The 20,888-nt window shown below is 39.8% G+C and overlaps 1 protein-coding gene across 3 annotated transcripts in view; it reads left to right on the top strand.

The window, feature by feature from the left end:
• Zyg11b (zyg-11 family member B, cell cycle regulator) overlaps positions 1–20,888 on the top strand; it is an 84,068-nt gene that overhangs the window by 46,006 nt on the left and 17,174 nt on the right. For all 3 annotated transcript variants that reach the window (XM_087214837.1, XM_004869236.4, XM_021247914.2), the window contains exons 4-10: positions 2,824–2,964; positions 6,276–6,452; positions 8,090–8,154; positions 15,250–15,349; positions 15,821–15,871; positions 20,282–20,443; positions 20,669–20,716. In XM_087214837.1, coding sequence (XP_087070963.1) covers positions 2,824–2,964; positions 6,276–6,452; positions 8,090–8,154; positions 15,250–15,349; positions 15,821–15,871; positions 20,282–20,443; positions 20,669–20,716 — 744 coding nt within the window. The remainder of the gene's footprint in view (positions 1–2,823; positions 2,965–6,275; positions 6,453–8,089; positions 8,155–15,249; positions 15,350–15,820; positions 15,872–20,281; positions 20,444–20,668; positions 20,717–20,888) is intronic.

The following is a 20,888-nucleotide window of genomic DNA, read 5'->3' as shown; positions in this document are numbered from 1 at the left end:
GAAAGTTGCTGTAGTAATAAATTAAACCTTATTAATATTTAATGTGTTAAAACTAAAATTGATGCTCTAAGGACAAGTTCCTTCATGTTCTCCCCCCCCACCCCTCCCCTCCTCCTTCCCTCCCTCCCTCCCTCCCTTTCTCTCAGAGCTACAGACCCAATAGGGTTTCACATATACCAAGCATACTAAGCATCTGCTCTATCACTGAGCCATGCACCTAGCATTCTGTCTTTTTTTCTTTCTTTTTTCTGTTTTAATATTAAATCTTTGATCAATTTTTATTTAATTTTTGTACATAGTGAGAGATATGGATCAAGATTCAATCTGCATTTGTATAGGCAGTTTTTTCCACATCATTTGTTAGAGAGGCTATCTTTCCTCCAGTGTGTTTCTGGTCCCTTTGTCAAAGATCAGATGGCTGAATGTGCTGGGGTTGTTTCTCTATTCAATTCTACTGATCCACATGTTTGTTTTTGTTCCAGTACCGTGCTATTTTTGTTACTGTAGTTTTGTAGTATAACTTGAAATCTGGGATTATGATGCTTCTTGCTTTGCTCTTGTTGCCTGGGATTGCTTTCGCTATTCTGGGTCTTTTCTGATTCTATATGATTTTAGGATTCTTTTTTCTTGGTACCGGGGATTGAACTCAGGTCCTTGCGCTTGCAAGGCAGGCGGCAGAATCACTGAGCTAAATCCCCGGGCCTAGGATTATTTTGTCTAGTTCTGAAAGTAATGCTGTTGGTATTTTGATTGGGATTGGATTAAATCTATATATGAGTTTTGGTGATATGGCTATTTTGACAATATTGGTTCTGCCTATCTAGGAAAAGGGGATATCTTTCCATTTTCTGATGTCTTCTTTAATGTTTTTCAGGGTACTGTAGTTTTTGTTACCCCATTACAAAGGTCTTTTCACTTCCTTTGATCACTTTTGTGCCTCCCTGTATAGAGCCATTGCCAGAAAGGACTAAATCTTCCCCCTTGTCTCTCTGAGTGACATTTTTTGCATGCATGTTTTTACCTTTTTGTAAAATAAAACAGATACAAAGATGATAAATAACAATTATATAGCTCACTGAGTGAAAATAAGGCAGACATGCTTGAGACCATCACTCGGGTCTTTGTCAACTACCTCAGGCTTTTCTGTGTGCCCTGTTCTGTGTATAACTCCCTCACAAAGGTAACCTTTGGCCTGACTTTAATAATAATCATGTCCTTGGATTTCTTTATAGTTTCACTGCTCAAATGTTTATCTTCAGCCACTTTGGTTACTCTTCCCAGTTTTAAAAATTTTGATATGTCTTTTAGTTCCTCCTCCATCCCTTTCTTTTCCTTAAAACTTGTCTGTTGAAGAATTCAGTCCTGGGCCGGGGATTTAGCTCAGTGGTTCTGCCACCTGTCTCGCAAGTGTAAGGCCCCAAGTTTGATCCCCAGTACCAAAAAAAAAAAAAAAAAAAAAGAATTCAGTCCTTTGGACATGTAGCATTTTCCTTATTGCTTGTGTATACTTGTGGTACATATTTCTCTGTGTTTCCTGCAAATTGCTAACTGGATTTGGAGGTTTAATGAGGCTAGTGTTTAATCCCTTTGAGGGTCCTTAAGTGTTGTGCTCTTTCACTGGGAGAGTACCTAATGTTTCTTTTTCTGTGGTGTTAGCAGTTATTGGTGCTCAGTACCTAAATCTATTTATGTTATTAGGGATTATGGTGATATTTTAATTATTTCATTTTGACTTACTAGTTGGATTAAGGAGCCACTTTCCATTGTTTATATTTGGTTATCCAGTGGTGTCTGAACCAGTTTATAATGATATTAATAATGATATTAATTTGTCTAAATGGAAAACTCATTAGATTTAATTTTGAACAGAACCTGTTAGGGAGTTTGATAAATCTGGGGAAATTAATAAATTTATTTGGTGAGTATTTAGTGCTTTTTCTGAACTAAACACAATCTTAGCTGTTGGGGTAAAATGAATGGTGAATGCGTTAGTCCATTGGTGAATGGGTTGTTACGACAACAGCCATGAAAGAGATGGTTTAAGGGACCCAATTTAGAGCAGTGGGTCAGGGAAGGCCTTGGTAAAGAAATGTTTAATTTGAGTTAGGAAAGGTAAGTAAAAATTAGTCATTTAATAAATAGAGAATGGAAGGTTTCAGTTAGAGTAGATATCATATGTAATGGCCTTTTGCTGAGAAAGATCTGGGGGAAAAAAAGACCACCATAGCTGTAACACTGTGAGCTAGGGGAAAGGGATTACCTTAAAAGACAGGTAGGAAGACTTGTCTCAAAATAAAAAGCTAAAAGGGCTGGGAATGTAGCTCAGTGCCAAGGCCCTGGGTTTAGTCCCTAGTACTGCTAAATAAATAAATAAATAAATAAATAAATAAAATAAAAATAAAATTTAAAAGGCAGGTAGGAAACTGGGTGTGGTGGCTTGTGTCTGTAATCCCAGCTGTTTTGTGGCCTGAGATGGGAAAACTGCAAGTACAAGGCCAGCTTGGGCAATTTAGCAAGACTGTGTCAAAAAAGGGCATGAGGTGGGGAGGCAAGACAAGAGCCTGATGACGTGGGAAGGCCTAATAAATAGTGTTAAATATATTGAGATTTATTTAAGTTTAGTATAGAAAATTTTACCTATAGCCTTATGCTCAGTCCTGAGCCTGTCAAACATCCTAGGGATGACTATTCTGATTGTGTTCAAAGTAATACTACCATTTATTTTATATAACGATCCTGGATGCCATCTTTATAGTTGATATTTAGATAAAGTTAGAAGGTTGAAAAGAATTCTGGAAGTTAATTTTTTGGCTGTGTTCAAAGGTATCTGGAGAAGCCAATGAAATTCAGATTGCAGAAGCATTGAAGCGGTACAGTGAGCGGGCATTTTTTGTCCGAGAAGCTCTGTTTCACCTTTTTAGCCTGACTCATGTGATGGAAAAAACAAAGCCAGAAATTTTAAAGGTAAGAATAAGAAACTGGTTATTAAAATTTTGATAATTGTATAAGAACATTTGCATTTAGTCTTTGATTTTTATTTATAATGTGAGTGACAATCTGTGATTTCAGTTATTAGCTTAAATGACAAGACAGGTGCATAGTGTTTTTGAGGTTTCAAAGTAATCTCATTAAACAATATGAATGCTTTCCAGTACATACTTAATTACCTAAAATCAGTGATCATGATATTTTATCACCAGCTAGAGTAGAAAATATGAGTATAACTGGAATCTATATATTGCAGTGTATGTTAATTCTATATTGCTTTCCACTTACAATCTTTTTAGAAATACAGTATTAGAATTCCATGCCATTTATGAAATTTCTATGCATTTGTAACTGATCCATGTTATTTCCCATTTAACCAAAATAGTTTTTTGAAGGACAATAAAGGCGATTCTTAATTTTTTTTTTTTGTACTGGGGCTCAAACTCAGGACCTTGCACTGTGAGGCAGACATGTTGCCACTGAGCTAAATCCCCAGCCCACTAAAGAGGTTTATTAGGCAGAAATTTTTTGGTGCTGGGGATGGAACCCAGGACCTTTTGCTTGTGAGGCAGGTGGCAGAACCACTGAGCTAAATCCCCATCCGTTGGCCCAGGATTCTTAATTTTGTTGATTGCTTAGGGCAGTGTTTATCATTTTGATAAACAACTAGTTTGATAAACAACAATCTAGTGATAAACCACTAGAAGTCTGATAAATTGCTTATTTTAAAGGCATATTTGTGCCACTGTAATCCCAGCTACTCAAAAAGCTGAGGCAGGATGTCTTACTTTCTCATTGCTGGGACAAAATACCCAACATCCACAAGTTAAAGGAGGTGAGGCTTATTTTGGCTCACAGTTCGTAGAAGTTTCAGTCCATAGTCAGGTAGCTTCAAGGGAGAGTGGTCTGGCAGAGAGGCATAGCCGAGGAGAAACAGTTCATGGCAGAGCATGCAAGAAGGAGAGAGATCAAGGGAGGAGTGGGGAAGAGATAGACTCACCAGGCTTTGCCTCCCAATATCATACCCAGCTACAAACCCATCAGTAGACTAATCCAGTGGTGAGTACCACACACTGTGATCCAGTCACCTCCCAAAAGCCCCAGCTACGAGTCCATGAGGTTTTGGGGGACATTTTAGATAGAAACCATAACACAGGAGAATCACAAGTTTACTACAGCCTGGATAACTTAGTGAGACCCTGTCTCAAAATAAATGAATAAAAAGGACTAGGGATGTAGTCAAGTATGCAACCCTGCGTTCAACCCCCAGTACGGTGCCCCCCCCCAAAAAATTGTGAGCCCCACTGGGGCACAGGAATCTGCATTTGAATAACTCCTAAGATCTTATGCACATTGAATTTTGAGAACCAGTGTGTATGGGACTGTATTATATTTAATACTTTATTTAGTGGGCACAACATTCTGAAGAGATAGATTTTATCTTCTGTTACACAGATTGTGAAGCTGAGAGTCTGTGTGGTTAGGTAAGAATAAGTCAGTGGCAGAGCCACAACTGATTTGACTTCCTAAATATTTTACATTTTGAGAATGGGGTGCTTGGATAGGAACCAGTAACATTTCATCCCTTAGTGTTATCCCCAGTACCTGTCCCTCTACAGAGGACCATAATATTGATTATGCCGAAAGCAGGCTATAAAGAGTTAACCCCACAATTGGCTTGTTTTAGAAGTGAGTCTGGCTGAAACCCACATGCCAGGGTCAGAGTAACTTGAGCCCAAATTCCGTTCCCACAACTAAACCTTCTGACTAGAAGGACAGTGTCCTAATTACAATCATATATTTTGTCTATTTGAGAATGCTTTGTCTTGTCCTTTCTGAACCTTATTTACATTAATTTCCATAGAAACCACACATCACCTTTACCCCAATTGATTGTCAATAAAAGTCAGTGCCTGGGACTGTCCAGCACTGGCATCAGTTGTCCTGGCACCCCACTTTCTCTTCTAGTTCTGTCTTAGTGTATTTTTTTCCTCAGGCCTGCATCATATATTGGGCAGGTGAGTACTAGAGACTTAACTGCAGGAGTCTCCGGCATCCCTCCCTCTCTATATGAAGATATTGGCATTCGTTAAACGGATTGGTTTTATTTTTGGGGGGTGGGGGGGGTTCTGTGAACTGGAACAACAAAGGACTAGATCTGTAGTCCTGATCTGAAATATCTGTCCATTCAGAGAGTGATTCAGAAATTAAAGAATATAGGGCCGGGGATTTACCTCAGTGGTTCCGTTGCCTGCCTCGCAAGTGCAAGGTCCTGAGTTCAATCCCCGTACCAAAAAAAAAAAAAAGAAATTAAAGAATATAGGAGTTTTGCTGTAAGGGAAAGCAAAGAAAAAAGGTGATTGACTAAGCAAGTGGGATTAAAAGAGGGTTTTGTTTTTGTTTTTTAAGCTGGGGGGAAAACTGCTTCTTTGTATGCTGATATGAATGACCCAGTACAGAATAAAAAATTGCTGTAGGAGTTAAGGGAGAAATCTGCTGATGCCATGGAATAGACAGGAAGGGAATGATCAAGCATATAAAAGGACGGATTGGTCCTGGAGGTTTGCATTTGCCTAGCAAGCCCAGGGTCCTGAGTTCAATCTCAGCACTGTAAAAGGAGGGCAACTGTAGATAGGAGCCAAAAAAAAAAAAATCTCATTTATGGTAAGGTTCCAAGGGAGTGGCATATATTCATCTGTGTGCTGCTAGTGGTGGGTGTGTGTGGGGATACATGTGGTGTGAGAATTTAAAGTGCTTTCTTGGTTGTTTTCATTTTCTTAGTGTTGTTGAAAATGAGGTCTTCAGCTGATAGTGAGAAATGGTAAGGATTTTGGGTGGTTGAGGAAGAAACAAAGGGGAGGCCATGGTGAGGTGAATGAATTTTGTCACACTAACTTCAGCAGTGTTCTCAAGGAAAGGAAGGTTGGGAATTGAAAGTGAAATTTGCCACTAGTTTACCCTATTCAAGTCAGTGAACAATTATTATTCACTGCTTTCCACATAAAGGCACTCGGTCTTAGGAATATAAAAATGAGCACCTGCATAGAAAAGATCCATTCATTGATTTTGCTTTCCAGGAAAATGTCTAGATATGAACAACCAGATACCTGCTTTGACCAGGTAGGCAGAAACTATGAGTAACTGCCTATGTGCTAGGCTTCTTGTACACGAGGATGGAAGAGTTACTTAAGACATCTTTAAAATTATTATATATCAACAGAGTAATGTTGCTGTATGAAAATGGCTTATATTTATGAGGTGAGTTAAGACAAATTTTTTTTTTCCAGCTTGTGGTTACTGGGATGAGAAATCACCCTATGAATTTACCAGTGCAACTGGCTGCAAGTGCCTGTGTATTTAACCTAACCAAGCAGGATCTTGCTGCAGGAATGCCTGTCCGACTGCTGGCTGATGTGACCCATTTGCTGCTCAAAGCTATGGAACATTTTCCCAATCATCAGCAGGTAAGCACATGTGAATACTTATGCAAATAGTCCTTCTAGAAGCCTGGCATGATGGTGCACACCTGCAGTCCCCACACTTGGGAGACTGAGGCCAGATGATTGTTATGAGTATGAGGCCAGCCTGAACTAGTCAGTCAGTCTCTCTCTCAAAAAAAGGAGTCTTTCTAGGTTTTCCTTTTACCAGTTTCTTACCTCCACATAAAGTTAATGTTTCTTTTTTTTTTTTTGGTACCGGGGATCGAACTCGGGTCCTTGCGCTTGCGCAGCAGGCGGCAAAACCACTGAGCTAAATCCCCGGCCCTGCATAAAGTTAATAAATTAAGGCTGAGTTGGATCTGGGAGTACATACCTGTAATCCCAGCATCCTGGGATACTGAGGCAGTAGGATTGCAAATTTGAGCACAGCCTGGACAATTTAGCCATTTAGCAAGACCCTGTCTCAGTGTGTAGCTCACTGTGAAGGCCCTGGCTGCAACAATTCCCAGTACTGAAAAAAAAATTGTATACACATTAAAATTTGAGGAGTAAGTATATAAGGGATGTAGCTCAGTGGCAAAGCATATGCACAAAGCCCTGGGTTTGATCCCCAGTACTGTCCCTACCCCCAAAAGGATAGCTTGACCATCCTTTGTGCAAAAATCAAAAATCAGAGATGCTTTGAAAACTGAAAATTTTGACACCTGATTCTCAAAAAACTTTTGGATTTTGGGCTTTTCAGATTAGGGATGCTCAACTGATAAAGTCTATGCAAATGTTTCAAAATCTGAAAAACTCTGACATCGGAACTATTTTTGAGCAAGTGTTTTGGATAAAAGCTATTTAGCCTGTATGTTGGGAGCACAGGAAAAGCATTTAGAACAGCTGAAAATTAAGAAAGCTTCCTGGTTATGATTTTGCTTCATAAGACTACAGTAACCTGATCACCCTTCTGTTTTGATGATAAATTCTCTCTTTTCTTTTTGTGGTACTGGGGATTGAACCTAGGGTGTCCTTCTTCTGGCTGGCATATTTTTATTTACTCTTCTTTGATTGTACTTATCTAAAATTATTTTTCACTTCACAGTATCAGTGGAGCAGCTAATTTTACTCTTTCCTGGGACTGGTTTGCTTCTAACTAGCATACTCTGCTGATGAGGTAGCCTGCTATACTTCTTTTTTGTAATAAACTGTCACTTTAAATTTTTAAAAATTTATTTATTTATTTATTTATTTATTTATTCATTTATTTTGAGACAAGGTCTCCCTGTGTAGTTCAGGCTGGCCTTGAACTCACTATGTAGTCCAGGTTGGCCTCAAACTTGTGGCAGTCCTCCTGCCTCAGCTTCCTGAGTGCTGGGATTACAGATGCCTATCAGCACACCCAGAAACTTTCAGTTTAATTAAAAAAAGAAAAAGATTCAAGACTATCAGTCTTTATTTCAAGGCCAAAATGTAGAATACTAGCTCCTTATACTCTTAAGTTAGAGTCAGGCTATCTTCAAAGCAGGCTGGCTAAACTTCCTTGATGCTGTGTTACCAAGCAAGGAGTATATGTAGTAGTATAACACTTGCCTAAGGCCCTGGGTTCAACTCCCAGCACAAGAAAAAAAAAAGAGAACTAATATTTTATTCAGATTTTCCTCCTTCCTTTTCTTTAGTTACAGAAGAATTGCCTCCTTTCACTTTGCAGTGACCGGATCCTTCAAGATGTTCCATTCAACAGGCAAGTGGTAACTCTAAAACTTAAAATTTTAAATTTTAGAAATTTGTCTCAAGTCATTTCTTACCAGTTTTATATCCTTGATTGACTGGGTGGAGCACACACCTGTAATCCCAGTACTCAGGAATTTGAGGCAGGAGGATTGCTACAAGTTTGAGGCCAACCTGGACTACATAATGAATTCAAGGACAGCCTGATCTACATAGCAAGACCCTGTTTCAAAAGAATAAAAAACCAGTCAACCAAACCAAACCAAACAAAAAATAACCAGATATCCTTGGTGTAAGATTGCTTTAAAGGATACTAAATCTACTTTGTTAAATTTAGTGCCTTGACCTTCTTGATACCAGTTGACCCATTTTCATAGCACTTTGCTTGGTTATAGAAGTGCAGATCCTGGGCTGTGGGTCAGTTGGCTCAAAGGGCCATCGTGCCATTTTGGACTACTTGCCTTGGTCTCAGTTGCCATAGCCATGGTTGGTCCATCTCAGGGCATCCAGCCATTGTTGGAGTCTGAGAAGCAACTGCAAAGTGAAAGAACTTGAGACTGAAGCAGATCAAAGAGGCGCAGGCTGAGGTTGAACAGTACCTACCGCCTGCCTGTGGTGAAAGAGTTTCAAGGCCAAGGAAGCTGTGGCTCTGGGGTCCCATGATAGCAGCAGGACTGAAGTGGAGGAAGATACCAAGGAGAGGGTGGCCATGCTCTAGCCCTGCTTCTGGCAGACAGGGAAAAAGTCCTCTTGGTCTTTGTCCATGACTTCTGGCCAGAAATCCATGAAAACTATGGCATAAATGGGTAGGAGAAGAAATAAGTGCCTGTTCATAGATTGGCATTGGAGATACCCTAATGAAATGTGAAGCTTCAGCAAAGTTGAGTTCTAGTCTTATGAAATGCATTAAATTATTTCTGTATATTATGTAGTAGATCCCTTTGCTTTTTGAAGAGTGGCATAATTAGGTTCTGTGTACAAACTTAGTACTTATCCAAACGCTTTATATTTTACTTCATATTTCTTAGAAATATAATGAGTATATATTGTCCGTTGGTCTATGCCTTTCAGCTCCAGCAGCATATACTGTATATCAATGTTGAATTTTTCTTTCTTAGATCTAGTAGGGAAAAAAATCAATTCTTTGAAAAAGAAAAGGGTTAAATAAATTTTTGGGGGGGGATACCGGAGGTCAAACTCAGGTCCTTGCACTTTCGAGGCAGGTGGCAGAACCACTGAGCTAAATCCCCAGGCCCTAGGGTTAAATAAAATTTTTTCCCTTGTACTTTCTTAAATGCCCAGGGCTTTACCGATGGAAAAGTAACTTGTAGGAAACAGCAGCCAGTGCCTTGACAAAGGATCAAAACAGTGAATACACTGTACTAAGTATTCTTGGTTTGGTTGTGCTTAATTTATCTTAATCAAAATTACTAGATAATAGAACTCAAGAACTTGTTGTATGTTATTTGGTGTAGTGAGAATCATTTAAAAGTAAAGATTGTCATAGAAAAGAATTTATATTGGTTATAGTTTACAGAATAGCCACACTGTATTGTGTTCTGTGATCATTATCATCTCCATTCAAAAGATGAAGAAATTGCGAGATATGGTGCTGTAGACCTGTAATCCCAGCACTCAGGAGGCTGAAACAGAAGGATCATGATCAGGAGTTCAAGGCCACCCTGGGCTACATATCGAGATCCTTTCTCAAAAAAAAAACAAAACCCTAAAAGGAATGGAGTCATATAGAAATTCAGTGTCTTGATTGTGGTGTTGTGATTAATAACTGGAAAACTAGACAGACTCAAGTCTTCTATTTTTAGGTCTAGTGTTCTTTTCTTTGCAGTATACCTTTTATTATTATTTGGTGTTAAATTATGAAAGAAACTTTTAAGTGGAGGTTAAGGGAAGCCATATAGCAATTCCACTAAGTATAAAGGGTGTTCCTTGTTTTTTGAAATGTTGTAATTTGGGAACCATAAAGACGATATATTAGCTGGACATGGTGGCACATGCCTATAATCCCAGTCCTCGGGAGACTGAGGCAGGAGGATCACCTCATGTTTGAGGCCAGCCTGGGTTATACAATGAGTTAGAGGCCAGCCTGAAATACATAGTGAGACCTTGTCTTTAAAAAACAAAATTTTAAAAAGTGGTTGTTTTTTTTTTCATTTTACTGGTTTTTTGGTACCGGGGATCAAACTCAGGACTTTGAGCTTGGGAGGCAGGTGTGGTGCCACTGAGTTAAATCCCCGGCCCTCATTTTGCTGTTTTAAAATGTATTTAACAATGGCATTTTGAAAAGGAAATTTATTCTTCATGATTTATGAAAAGTATGTTTCTCAAGCAGCAACATTACTGAGATTTACCTTTCATTGGGTAAAAGAATATAGTATTATCTGGTATGGCTAAGGATTGAGGTGTTTCATTTATTATTTAAAATAAATACTTGGATAAAACATAACTACATATTTCTCATGTAGATCACTAATTTTATTTTATAAACATCAAGCCTCTGTGTTGATCATGGCAGTGAAGTCAAAAGTAAGAAAGAGGGCCAGGGTCCGGGGATTTAGCTCAGTGGTTCTGCCGCTTGCCTCTCAAGTGCAAGGTCCCAAGTTCAATCCCGGGTACCAAAAAAATAGTAGAAAAGAGATACTCATTCTCCTAGAGAAGATTATAATTTACCCCAGGGGTTGACAAACATTTTCTTAGCTGGGTCTTTTTTTTTTTTCTTGTACTGGGGATTGAACTAAGGTCCTTGCGGTTGCAAGGCAGGCGGCAGAACCACTGAGCTAAATCCCTGGCCCAGACATTTTCTTAAAGGGCCAGATTATAAATCTTTTAGATTTGTGTCCCATGAGGTCTGTGTTGCAACTATGTAAATCACTGTACCTCAAAAGCAGCCATAGACAATATATAAACAAGTGAGTGTGAATGTTCATTGAAACTTTATAAAATAGGCAACTTGTCCACCGACTATAGTTTGTCTGCCTCTGATCTGTGCAGTGCACTGTCTTAGTTACTTTTCTCATTGCTAAGACAAAATATCCAACACCCAAAGTTAAAGGAGAAAAGGTCTATTTTGGCTCAGTTTATGGAGGTTTTAGTCGGTCAGGTGGCTCCAAGGCAGGGTGGCATGGCATAGGAGAAATAGTTCACTTCAAGCAGAAGGCAGGAAGGTAGGAAGGCAGCAAGTGGTGCAATAGAAACAGCAGCCAGCAACAAGTGACAACACTCTTTCTTCCCCTTATAACCTATCTATTTTATTTTATTTTATTTTGGTACCAGGGATCAAACTCAGTACCTTGAACTTGCATGGCAGGCGCGATGCAACTGAGCTAAATCCCTGGCCCCCTTATAATCTATGGAGACTACCCACCCTTAGAACAGGTAGCACTCACACCCAGGGTGGGGCATTCTTAATCCTAAAATCACATCATAAATCAATCCCAGCATCACATCCTTGATCACAGCATCATAAACTCTAGATCCAGTCACCTCTGAAGAGCCCCACCTATGACTAGATGAGGCTTTGGGGGAAATATCTAGATACAAATCAGAACATGCATTATGCTAGAATTGAGCATCTTTGTGGTCAGAAGCTGACTGCTTCATCTCATGGTCTCTAGTGTTTAGGTGGATATGTAGTGAATGGATGGATAAATGACTGAATGAATATAACATGAGACAGAATTTTTCATAGAATAGATAATTGACAGAATGTATTGGGCCTCTGAGCAAGGAAAACAGATCCATCTGAATGATCATTAGACTTCATATTGATGATGGCACTTGAGACAGTAACAACGAACATGTATGAAGCACTTACTATTACTGCCAGGCCCAATGCTAAAGTGTTACATGTGCTTATTCAATCATTACCACAATTCAGTGAAATTGTTATTCTTACAATCTTCATCTTACAGGTGAGGAAACAGGCACAGGCACCGAAAGGCTCAGTAACTTGCTCAAGGTAATAAGATAATAAGTTGCAGAGTCTAGATTTAAATCCAGACTGATTTCAGAGCCTTTTTCTTTCTTCTTCTTCTTCTTTTTTTTAAAAGGTGGGATCTTGCTAAATTGTCCAGGCTGACCTTGAACCTGGGATCCTCCTGCCTCAGTCTCCTGAGTACTTGGGATTATAGGTGTGAGCCCCATGCCCAACTTCAGAGCCTTTGATTTTTATATTCATACTATATTGCTTTGAAAAGGAGAGCTAGTTGAGTGGTATATTCTGGAATTGCATGAATAGCATCATAGAGGAACTCAGTAATAGTAATATTAGTAAAAATTAACTTCATTTGGCTTAGTATGGTATTGCACACATACAATTTTAGCTACTTGGAAGACTGAGGCAGGAGGATTTTAAATTTGAGACCAGCCTGGGTAAATTTAGCAAGACCCTACCTCAAAATTTAAACAAACAAGGAAGGAAGGCAGGCAGGCAGGCAGGCAGGCAGGCTGGAGATATAGCTAAGTGCTCCCTGGGTTTAGTGCCCAGTACTAAACCTTTATCAGGAATTTATTATGTGCCAATTTCTATACTGAGTCTTTTTTTTTCCTTGCGGTCCTGGGGTTGAACCTAGAGCTTTGTGTATACCAGACAAGAGTTTTGCCACTGAGCTACACCCTACCCCAGATGTAGCCACTGAGCTATACCCTAGCCCAGGTATTACCATTTAACCCTCACAGTAACCCCATGGAAGAGGCTTTTGTTACTGTTTTAGAGATAAAAATACTGAGGTCCAGAGAGACGAAGTAACTTCCCAAGATCCCAGAGTTCCTAAGCGGTAGAGCTGATATTTGAATCCAAGCTGACTCCAAAGTATATGGTGTTATTCATGACTTGACTGCATAGATGCACATGATAAAATAATTTGTTGTTATTATTATTAAGAGTAAGTAGAGGACTGGTTTAAAAAAGTAGACCTGGGGATGATGGCACATGCCTGTAATCCCAGCACTCAGGAAGCTGAGGCAGGAGGATTGCTGTATGAGGCCATTCAAAACTTGTCTTCAAAATCTGAACCTTAATCACCAGGCTATTGTACTGAATAACTGCAGGTGTGTGTGTATGTGTGACTAATAAGCAATTCACTTCATAGTAAGCATAAGGTAGGGAAGAAAAGAGAAGATTTGAAAGTAGCAGTGCATGCTAGAGTCCTAGAATGTTGTGAGTATAGGACTGACATTATACCTAAGCCCTCTGACGGGTTATTTATTACTGATGTACAGGCACAAATCAAAGGGGAAGCAATAGAGACAGGGAAGCTGATTGGGAATCTACTATAGAAAAATGCCAGGCTAGGAATGTAGCTCAGAAATAAGAGTGCTTCTCTAGCTTGCACAGGGCCTTGTATTTGATCTCCAGTACCACCACTCCCCAAAAACCAATAATGGGCCCAATCAGAAATAGCCTTGGGAACTGGGTGTACTGGCACATGCCTATAATCCCAGCACTCTGGTGTGGTGAGGTAGGAGGATCATAAATTTGAGCCTAAACGTGGCAATTTAACAGGACTTTGTCTCAAAAATAATTTTTTTTAGAGCTAGTTGTGAATGTAGATCAATGCAAAGGCCCTGGGGTCAAGTCCCAGCTATACACACACACACACACACACATGCAAAAGCCTTAGGAATAGCAACAACAAAAAGAAATGGCATTAGGAATACAAAGGAGGTGACAGTGAATTTGCAGAACAATAATCTACTTCAGTATAACCATTCAGCCAACATGTATTAAGCACTGTTTATGTGCCATTGAATACTTAGCGTAAAGGATATGGTCCCTTCCCTCAAGGACTTCATAGCCAGTGGAGATTCAGGAGAGTCTCCATATGATCACAGTTAAAAACAAGGCACTAGGAGAAGGCAACGATAAACTTGTGAAGGAAAGGTTCTTGAAGAAAGTACTGTTTGAGCTGAATCTTAAAGCATGAGCCTATGGACAAGATAATGCCGTTTTGATTTCTCTCCTACATCCAGTGCTTTGGCAGGCCCAGCTCTATCTTCAAAATATATCCAAAATTCCAACATTCCACTTCCCTTTATACCATTGGGACTAGACTAAAAGCGATTTCTCTCGTGAATTATTAGCCTTTGACCCACTCACCTACTTCTGTCCTTGCCCTCCTGAAGTTTATTCTGAGCACAATTGATAGAGTGATCCATTAAAAACATTAGCCAGAGCCCCTCAAGGTGGTGCTACACGCCTGTAATTCCAGCTACTAGGGAGGCAGAGCAGGAGGACTGCAAGTTCCTGGCCATCCTGCGCAATTTAGTGAGACTGTATTAAAATAAAATTTAAGAAAGGTCTGAGGATGTAGCTCAGAACATTTGCCTGGCATGTACAAGACACTAAGACTCAAGGCCAGGCATGCTGGTATATTCCTGTAATCCTAGCACTTTGGGGGTTGAGGGGGGACCGAGGCAGGAGTATCACTGCCAGTTAGAGGCCAGCCTGGACTACATAGCGAGGTTGAGGCCATTCTGAACTACATAGCGAGACACTGTCTCTGAACAAAACAAAATAAAAAAAAAACCAAAGTCATTATGACCCAGTACTGCCCCTCCACCAAAAGAAAGGTTCAATGTCTTCCTTAGCTATCCTAAATAAAATTTCAACACTTCATATCCTCCCTTTCCCTTATTACCTTTCTTCTTCCCTAGAATAATAAAATCTGTATGAGAAGTAGAAATATTTTATTGTTTACTGCTCTCCACTAGGACTAGCTTAGCATACCAGAGGCCTTAGGTTCAATCTCTAGTACCAATGAGAGTTAGAGATAGAGGGAAGGAGGAAGGAAGGGAGGGGGAGGGAGGGAGGGAAGGGGAGGGGGAGAGAGGAAGGAAATATAAAATAGGTTATAATTATAGAGGATGAAATGCCGGGTTTGATCATATTTTCCAAACTATTATTTCTTTACAAAATGTCAGAATTAAGCCATCATCTCCAAACCACTGTGACTGTTATTTGCTATCAATTAAGAGGAATTTTCACTTTTCTTTTTGCCTACTTAATTTAGAGCATCAGTTCCTAGCTGGAACTTTGAAACTGTGCTTCACCCTCCAAGATTAACTCATGAAACCCTCTGCGCATTTTTAGGTTTGAAGCAGCCAAACTTGTCATGCAGTGGCTCTGCAACCATGAGGATCAAAACATGCAAAGGATGGCGGTTGCTATCATTTCTATCCTGGCTGCCAAGGTACTGGAACTTTTTTTTTTTTTTTGGTACTGGGGATCGAACTCAGTACCTTGCACTTGCAAGGCAGGTGGCGGAACCACTGAACTAAATCCCCAGGCCAAAGGTACTGGAACTCTTGCTGAATAATTTCGTATAGGCAGTTGTTTCCCGTTACAGTTACTGTTTTCTGGGGCCGGCCATAGTGGTGCACGCCTGTAATCCCAGCACTGGGGAGGCTGAGGCAGAATTGCTATGAGTCTCAACCCCCCCCCCCAAAAAAAAACCCCTCAAAATAATTACTATTTTTCCCTGCAGTCTGTGTGCCAGAAAGATTAGTAAGCGTATCAGCCAGCCTTAGTCAAGCCGATTAGATAGTAGAGAATTTTGTGTTGATCAGATATTTTACTGTGCCCTTGGAATCTGTTACAGTGAGTGAGAGTGAGCTCACTGACTAGTTCGTGGATATTCACTTGGTCTTGTGCTTGCTTCCAGCTTTCTACAGAACAAACTGCACAGCTTGGAGCTGAACTCTTCATTGTCAGGGTAAGTTCATATCTCCTCTCTGTAGGCCACTAGATAAGAATTTATTTTTATTGTTTGCAGCCATCTGGATATGTGTGTGTGTGTGTGTGTGTGTGTGTGTGTGTGTGTGTGTATTTCTTTCCTTTTATAAAAAAAGCATATGTTAGGATTTGTTCTTGCTGGTTGTTTTTTTTTTCTGGTACCAGGGATTGAACTCAGGACCTTGGGCTTTTGAGACAGATGCGGCGCCACTGAGCTAAATCCCCAGCCGGTTATTTTGTTTTGTTTTGATTTTTGAGGCAGGGTCTCCCTATGTAGTTCAGACTAACCTCGGACTTGCAATAATCTTCCTGCCTCAGCCTCCCTGAGTGCTGGGATTACAGGCCTGCTGCACCATGCGACTTCCTTTTTTTTGCAGTGCTGGGGATTCAGGGTTTTGCATATGCTAGGCAAATACTCTACCACTGAGCTAAAATCAGACCCTACCCCACCCCCTTTGATTTTGAGACAGGGTCTTGCTATGTAGTTCAGGCTGGCATTGAACTCACTATGTAACCCAAACTGTCCTTGAACTCGTGGTGCTCCTCCTGCCTCAGTCTCCTGAGTGCTGGGATTATAGGCATGCACCCACCACGCCCAGCATCTCATTCATTCATTCATATATATATATATATATATATGATATATATATATATTGTGTGTGTGTGCGCGCCAGGAATCGAACTCAGAATCTTGCGCTTACAAGGCAAGTGTTGGAACCACTGAGCTAAATCCCCAGCCCCAGCATCCCCTATATTTTAAAAACATTTATTTTGATACTTCTAAATGGATGTATTTGATATTAGACAGCGGATCTTTTGACCCAGTGCCATAGAAATGAGACCAGGCTGAGGGGTTCAAGCATATGCAGGCCAAGCTTTTAGTTTGGAGGAAAGGAACTTCAGCTTGAAGAGAAAGGAAGTTAAAGGGGGAAGAGCACTGATTGAGAGAGAAAAGTGAGGCTGGCCTATTAACAGGAGGACAAGGGAAGTTCTTATGGGGTTGTTGGTGTGGGCGAGGGACTGGTTGATCATTATCTCAGTTCACTTCACCAGAGGGAGTGTCAACCTGGTACCGAGAGATGAGGGCTTCTGCTGAGGGGCAGCCTCAGTGGGTATCATCTCGCCTGGTGAGGGGTGCTCTCATCATGGGCTGATCTGCCTTCAGAGGTGTTGCTCTTCCTGGGATTCAGAGGATTACAGGTCAGGACAGGGACTAGAGACTTGGAGGCGTTGCTCCAGGGGGCCGGTAGTGGGATATTGTAAAAGCTGGCAATGCAACATCCCTGAAAGTCTTGAGAAATACCTTAGTCAGTCTTATCTTGGTATCCCCAGTCTTGAAGAGGGTTGAGCTAGCACAGGGGTTAAGGCTGGGTGTTTTCAGCTTTCCACACACCATTCTTTCAATGGGTGACAGGTCAGGGGCTAAGGCCTTAGATTTTTTGTCTTCAGTCCCTGTGGTGGTCCCTGTCTCATATTCTTTTTTTAATTTTTTAGTTTTTTTGGTACTGAGGTTTGAACCTAGCACCCTTATGCTGAACTATATCCTTAGCCTTTTAAATTTTGAGATAGGATGTTGCTAAATCGCTCAGGCTGGGCTGGAATTTGAACAAGTCACATTATATAGCTGTTAGGAAGATTAATTTATACTTTTTTTTTTGGTACCAGGAATTGAACTCAGGACCTTGCACTTGCCAGGCAGATGTGGCACCACTGAGCTACATCTCTGGCCCCAGAAAGATTAAATAAGAAAAAGATTAATTGTCGGAGTGTATGCTAAGTAGTTAAATACAATATGTATTAGATAAGAGAGAAATAATACTTATTTTTAATTTTTTTAGGGATGACATTTTAGTGGGGTTTTTTTGACATTTTAGTTTTTTAAGAGGCTTTTTTGCTGGGCACAGTGGTGCACACCTGTGATCCTAGCTAACTTGGGCTGCTGAAGCAGGCAGAACAAACGTTTGAGATCAGCCTAAGCAATTCAGCGAGACCCTGTCTAAAAGTAAAAAGAGCTGGGGATGTAGATCTCAGTGGTAGAGCATTTGCCTAGCATGAACAAAGCCCTGAGTTCAATCTCCAGTATTGTTAAAAACAAAAGCAAGGGCCAGGGATTTAGCTCAGTGGCGCCACACCTGCCTGGCAAGTGCAAGGTCCTGAGTTTGACCCCCAGTACCAAAAAAGCAAAAACAAAAACAAACCACAACAGCGATATACACATAACTTCTTTTTTTTTGTTATACCTGTGCTCACTAATTTTCACTGGAGGTATATTCAAGGATTTTAAGGAAGTAGGCTACGTGTATGATTTGTAGGAGCGGGAATTAAGTTTAGTTTAAGCAGGAATTAACAGTAATGGCTGTGATGATAGTGATAGTTGAGTTTTGTTTTTGTTTGGTTTATTTGGTGTTTGAGATCAAATCCAGAGCCTGGCACATGATCTACCTAACACTGAACTTCACATTCAGTCCAAGTTTGTTGTTTGTTCATTCTTTGGTTTTGCGGTACTGTGGATTGAACCCAAGACCTTCTCACTGAACTACATCTGCAGCCCTTTTTAATTTTTTATTTTGAGACAGGTCTTGCTAAATTGTCTGGGCTTGATTCAAACTTGTAATCCTCCTGCCTCGGCCTCCCAGGGTGCTAGGATTACAGCCATGTGCCACCATGCCCAGTGGTGTTTATTTTTATTCTTCAATTCTTAATTATCACCCATAAGGTATAGATGAGGAAACAGTTAAGTTAGTTAAGGTTATGTGATTAGTTGACCATATGTGTTTGTTTGTATGTATTCAAATAACTTGATTCTAGTGTTACACTTTTAGCCATTATGGTATTAAGTTAAATAATTGTATCGAGATGTTTGTGTTTCTTTTTTTGTTTGTTTGTTTTTTAGTGGGGCGGGTACCAGGGATTGAATTTGGGACCTTGTGCTTTCAAGGCAGGTGGCGGAACCACTGAGCTAAATCCCCAGCCCCTGTTTGTGTTTCTTTTAAAAATTTTCTGAATTGAGTGTAACTTTTAGTAATAGTATTCATTAATATTTTCTTGGAGTCTATTTTATCAGGGCTTCCCTTTTTCCTCCAAAAGTGTAATCTAAAAATGAAATTATAGATGCCTTATGTAGGTTTTAAACCATTTACCTTTTGAACTTAAAGTTCTTAGACTAATACTGTGGTAGAAATAGTTTATAACTAAAATTTCAAAGCTGTTATCTTGTATATAATATAAACTAATTCTTTTATAATTATATTTAGCCATCTGTCTTTTTTTCTTAAGAAAAACTTTCAGTAAGTTCACTATGGTCAAATTACTTAATATTTCTCAGATTCAGTTTTCTTCCTTGGGGAATGGAGATAGCAGTAGTACTACGATATAGGGCATTGGCGGCAAATCTATGGTACGTGTGCCGCAACAGGGACTAGAGCCCTCTGTCGGCACAGGACCCAAGTCACCCCAGCATCACCCCAGCAGTCGAGAATAGGATAACAGTTGGTTTTTCTAAGCTGAAACCTCAGTATTCAGGTTTAATTGCAGTGTTGGGACTTTGTAATAAATAAGTGGGTTTTGGGTTGCAGTTTGGGCACTTGGTCTCTAAAAGGTTCACCATCACTGGTCTAGGATATAATTTGCTGATATTTAATAAATGTTTGCTTCACTTTCCCTTCTGCCCCCCCTCCACCTTTTTTTTTTTTTTTTTTGGTACTAGGGATTGAACTCAGGACCTTGCGCTTGGCAGGCAGGTGTGGTGCCACTGAGCTAAATCCCTGGCCCTCCCTCCCCTCCACCTTTTCAGTCTCAGGTTCTGAAATATGCTCTATGCTATAACTGACTCAGATAGTTGATCCAAACCTTCAGTTATTTGTCTCTTAAATGTTATTAACAGGTGATTAAATTATAGATTGATCAGAAAGATGTAGAAATATTTATGAAAATCCTATACATTTTTCTTATTGAAGGAAAAGACTGCTCCAAGGGGCTGTGTTTATAAGATCCTTTATGGGGAATGCTTTAAGCCATGAGCTTGATCCTTAAAGTGTGTGGTTATTAATAATCACAAGTAGGAAGAAAAAGTCCAAAGGGGTAGGGGTAGTGGGAGGGGCAGGGGAAAGGAAAGAAAGGAAAGGAAAAATGATGAGAAATGGAAAAAATGGAAATAAAGTCTTTGTAAATAGGGAAGGGTGGAGGGGGTGAAGGGAGGATAGGGGAATGGGGAAAAAATAAGAACCAAGATGCATCATGTAAAGGTACAAGTTCCCAATGAGAAATGTAAATGTGTTGTATACCTAAAATGTACCAATAAAAGAATTTAAGTAATTAAAAAAATAATAATAATCACAAGTCATAGTAACAATTCAACAGCGAAAATTTTATTCTGTTTTCCTCCTTTTAGCAACTTCTTCAAATAGTGAAGCAGAAAACCAATCAAAATTCTGTGGATACTACGTTGAAGTTTACATTGAGTGCACTTTGGAACCTCACAGATGAATCCCCAACCACTTGCAGACACTTTATTGAAAACCAAGGTTTAGAACTCTTCATGAGGGTTCTAGAGGTTAGAATGGGCACTTCGATCTACAGTTTTTTGTGTGTGTGTGTTTTTTTGGTACCGGGGATCGATCTTGGCTCCTTGCACTTGCAAGGCAGGCAGTGAAACCACTGAACTAAATCCCTGGCCCTCAATCTACAGTTTTGATATTTATTGATTTACTTATTTAAGCCTTTCCTTATTATATGTGCCTTTTTGGGGTAGTTATAGATTTCTCTTTCTTTTTTACAGTCTTTCCCAACTGAGTCATCCATTCAACAGAAAGTTCTAGGACTTTTGGTAAGATACGATCATTTCCTGTTAAATTGCAAGCTGTAATTATTTTCTGTCTGAAAGAATACAATAAAAATTGGTTCTGTATTTATGAACACTTAATGACACTGGAAAGTAACACAATATCATTATTAAATTAGAAAATAAACAGGCAATAAGAAGTTCGTCAGTAATCCCA

Source organism: Heterocephalus glaber, unplaced genomic scaffold, assembly GCF_053883595.1.
Source record: "Heterocephalus glaber isolate CG9 unplaced genomic scaffold, H.glaber_assembly_v1.0 deba00001451, whole genome shotgun sequence".
Taxonomy (NCBI): domain Eukaryota; kingdom Metazoa; phylum Chordata; class Mammalia; order Rodentia; family Bathyergidae; genus Heterocephalus; species Heterocephalus glaber.
Note: the sequence above shows the minus strand (reverse complement) of the source record. Positions and strands in the feature narration are given on the sequence as shown.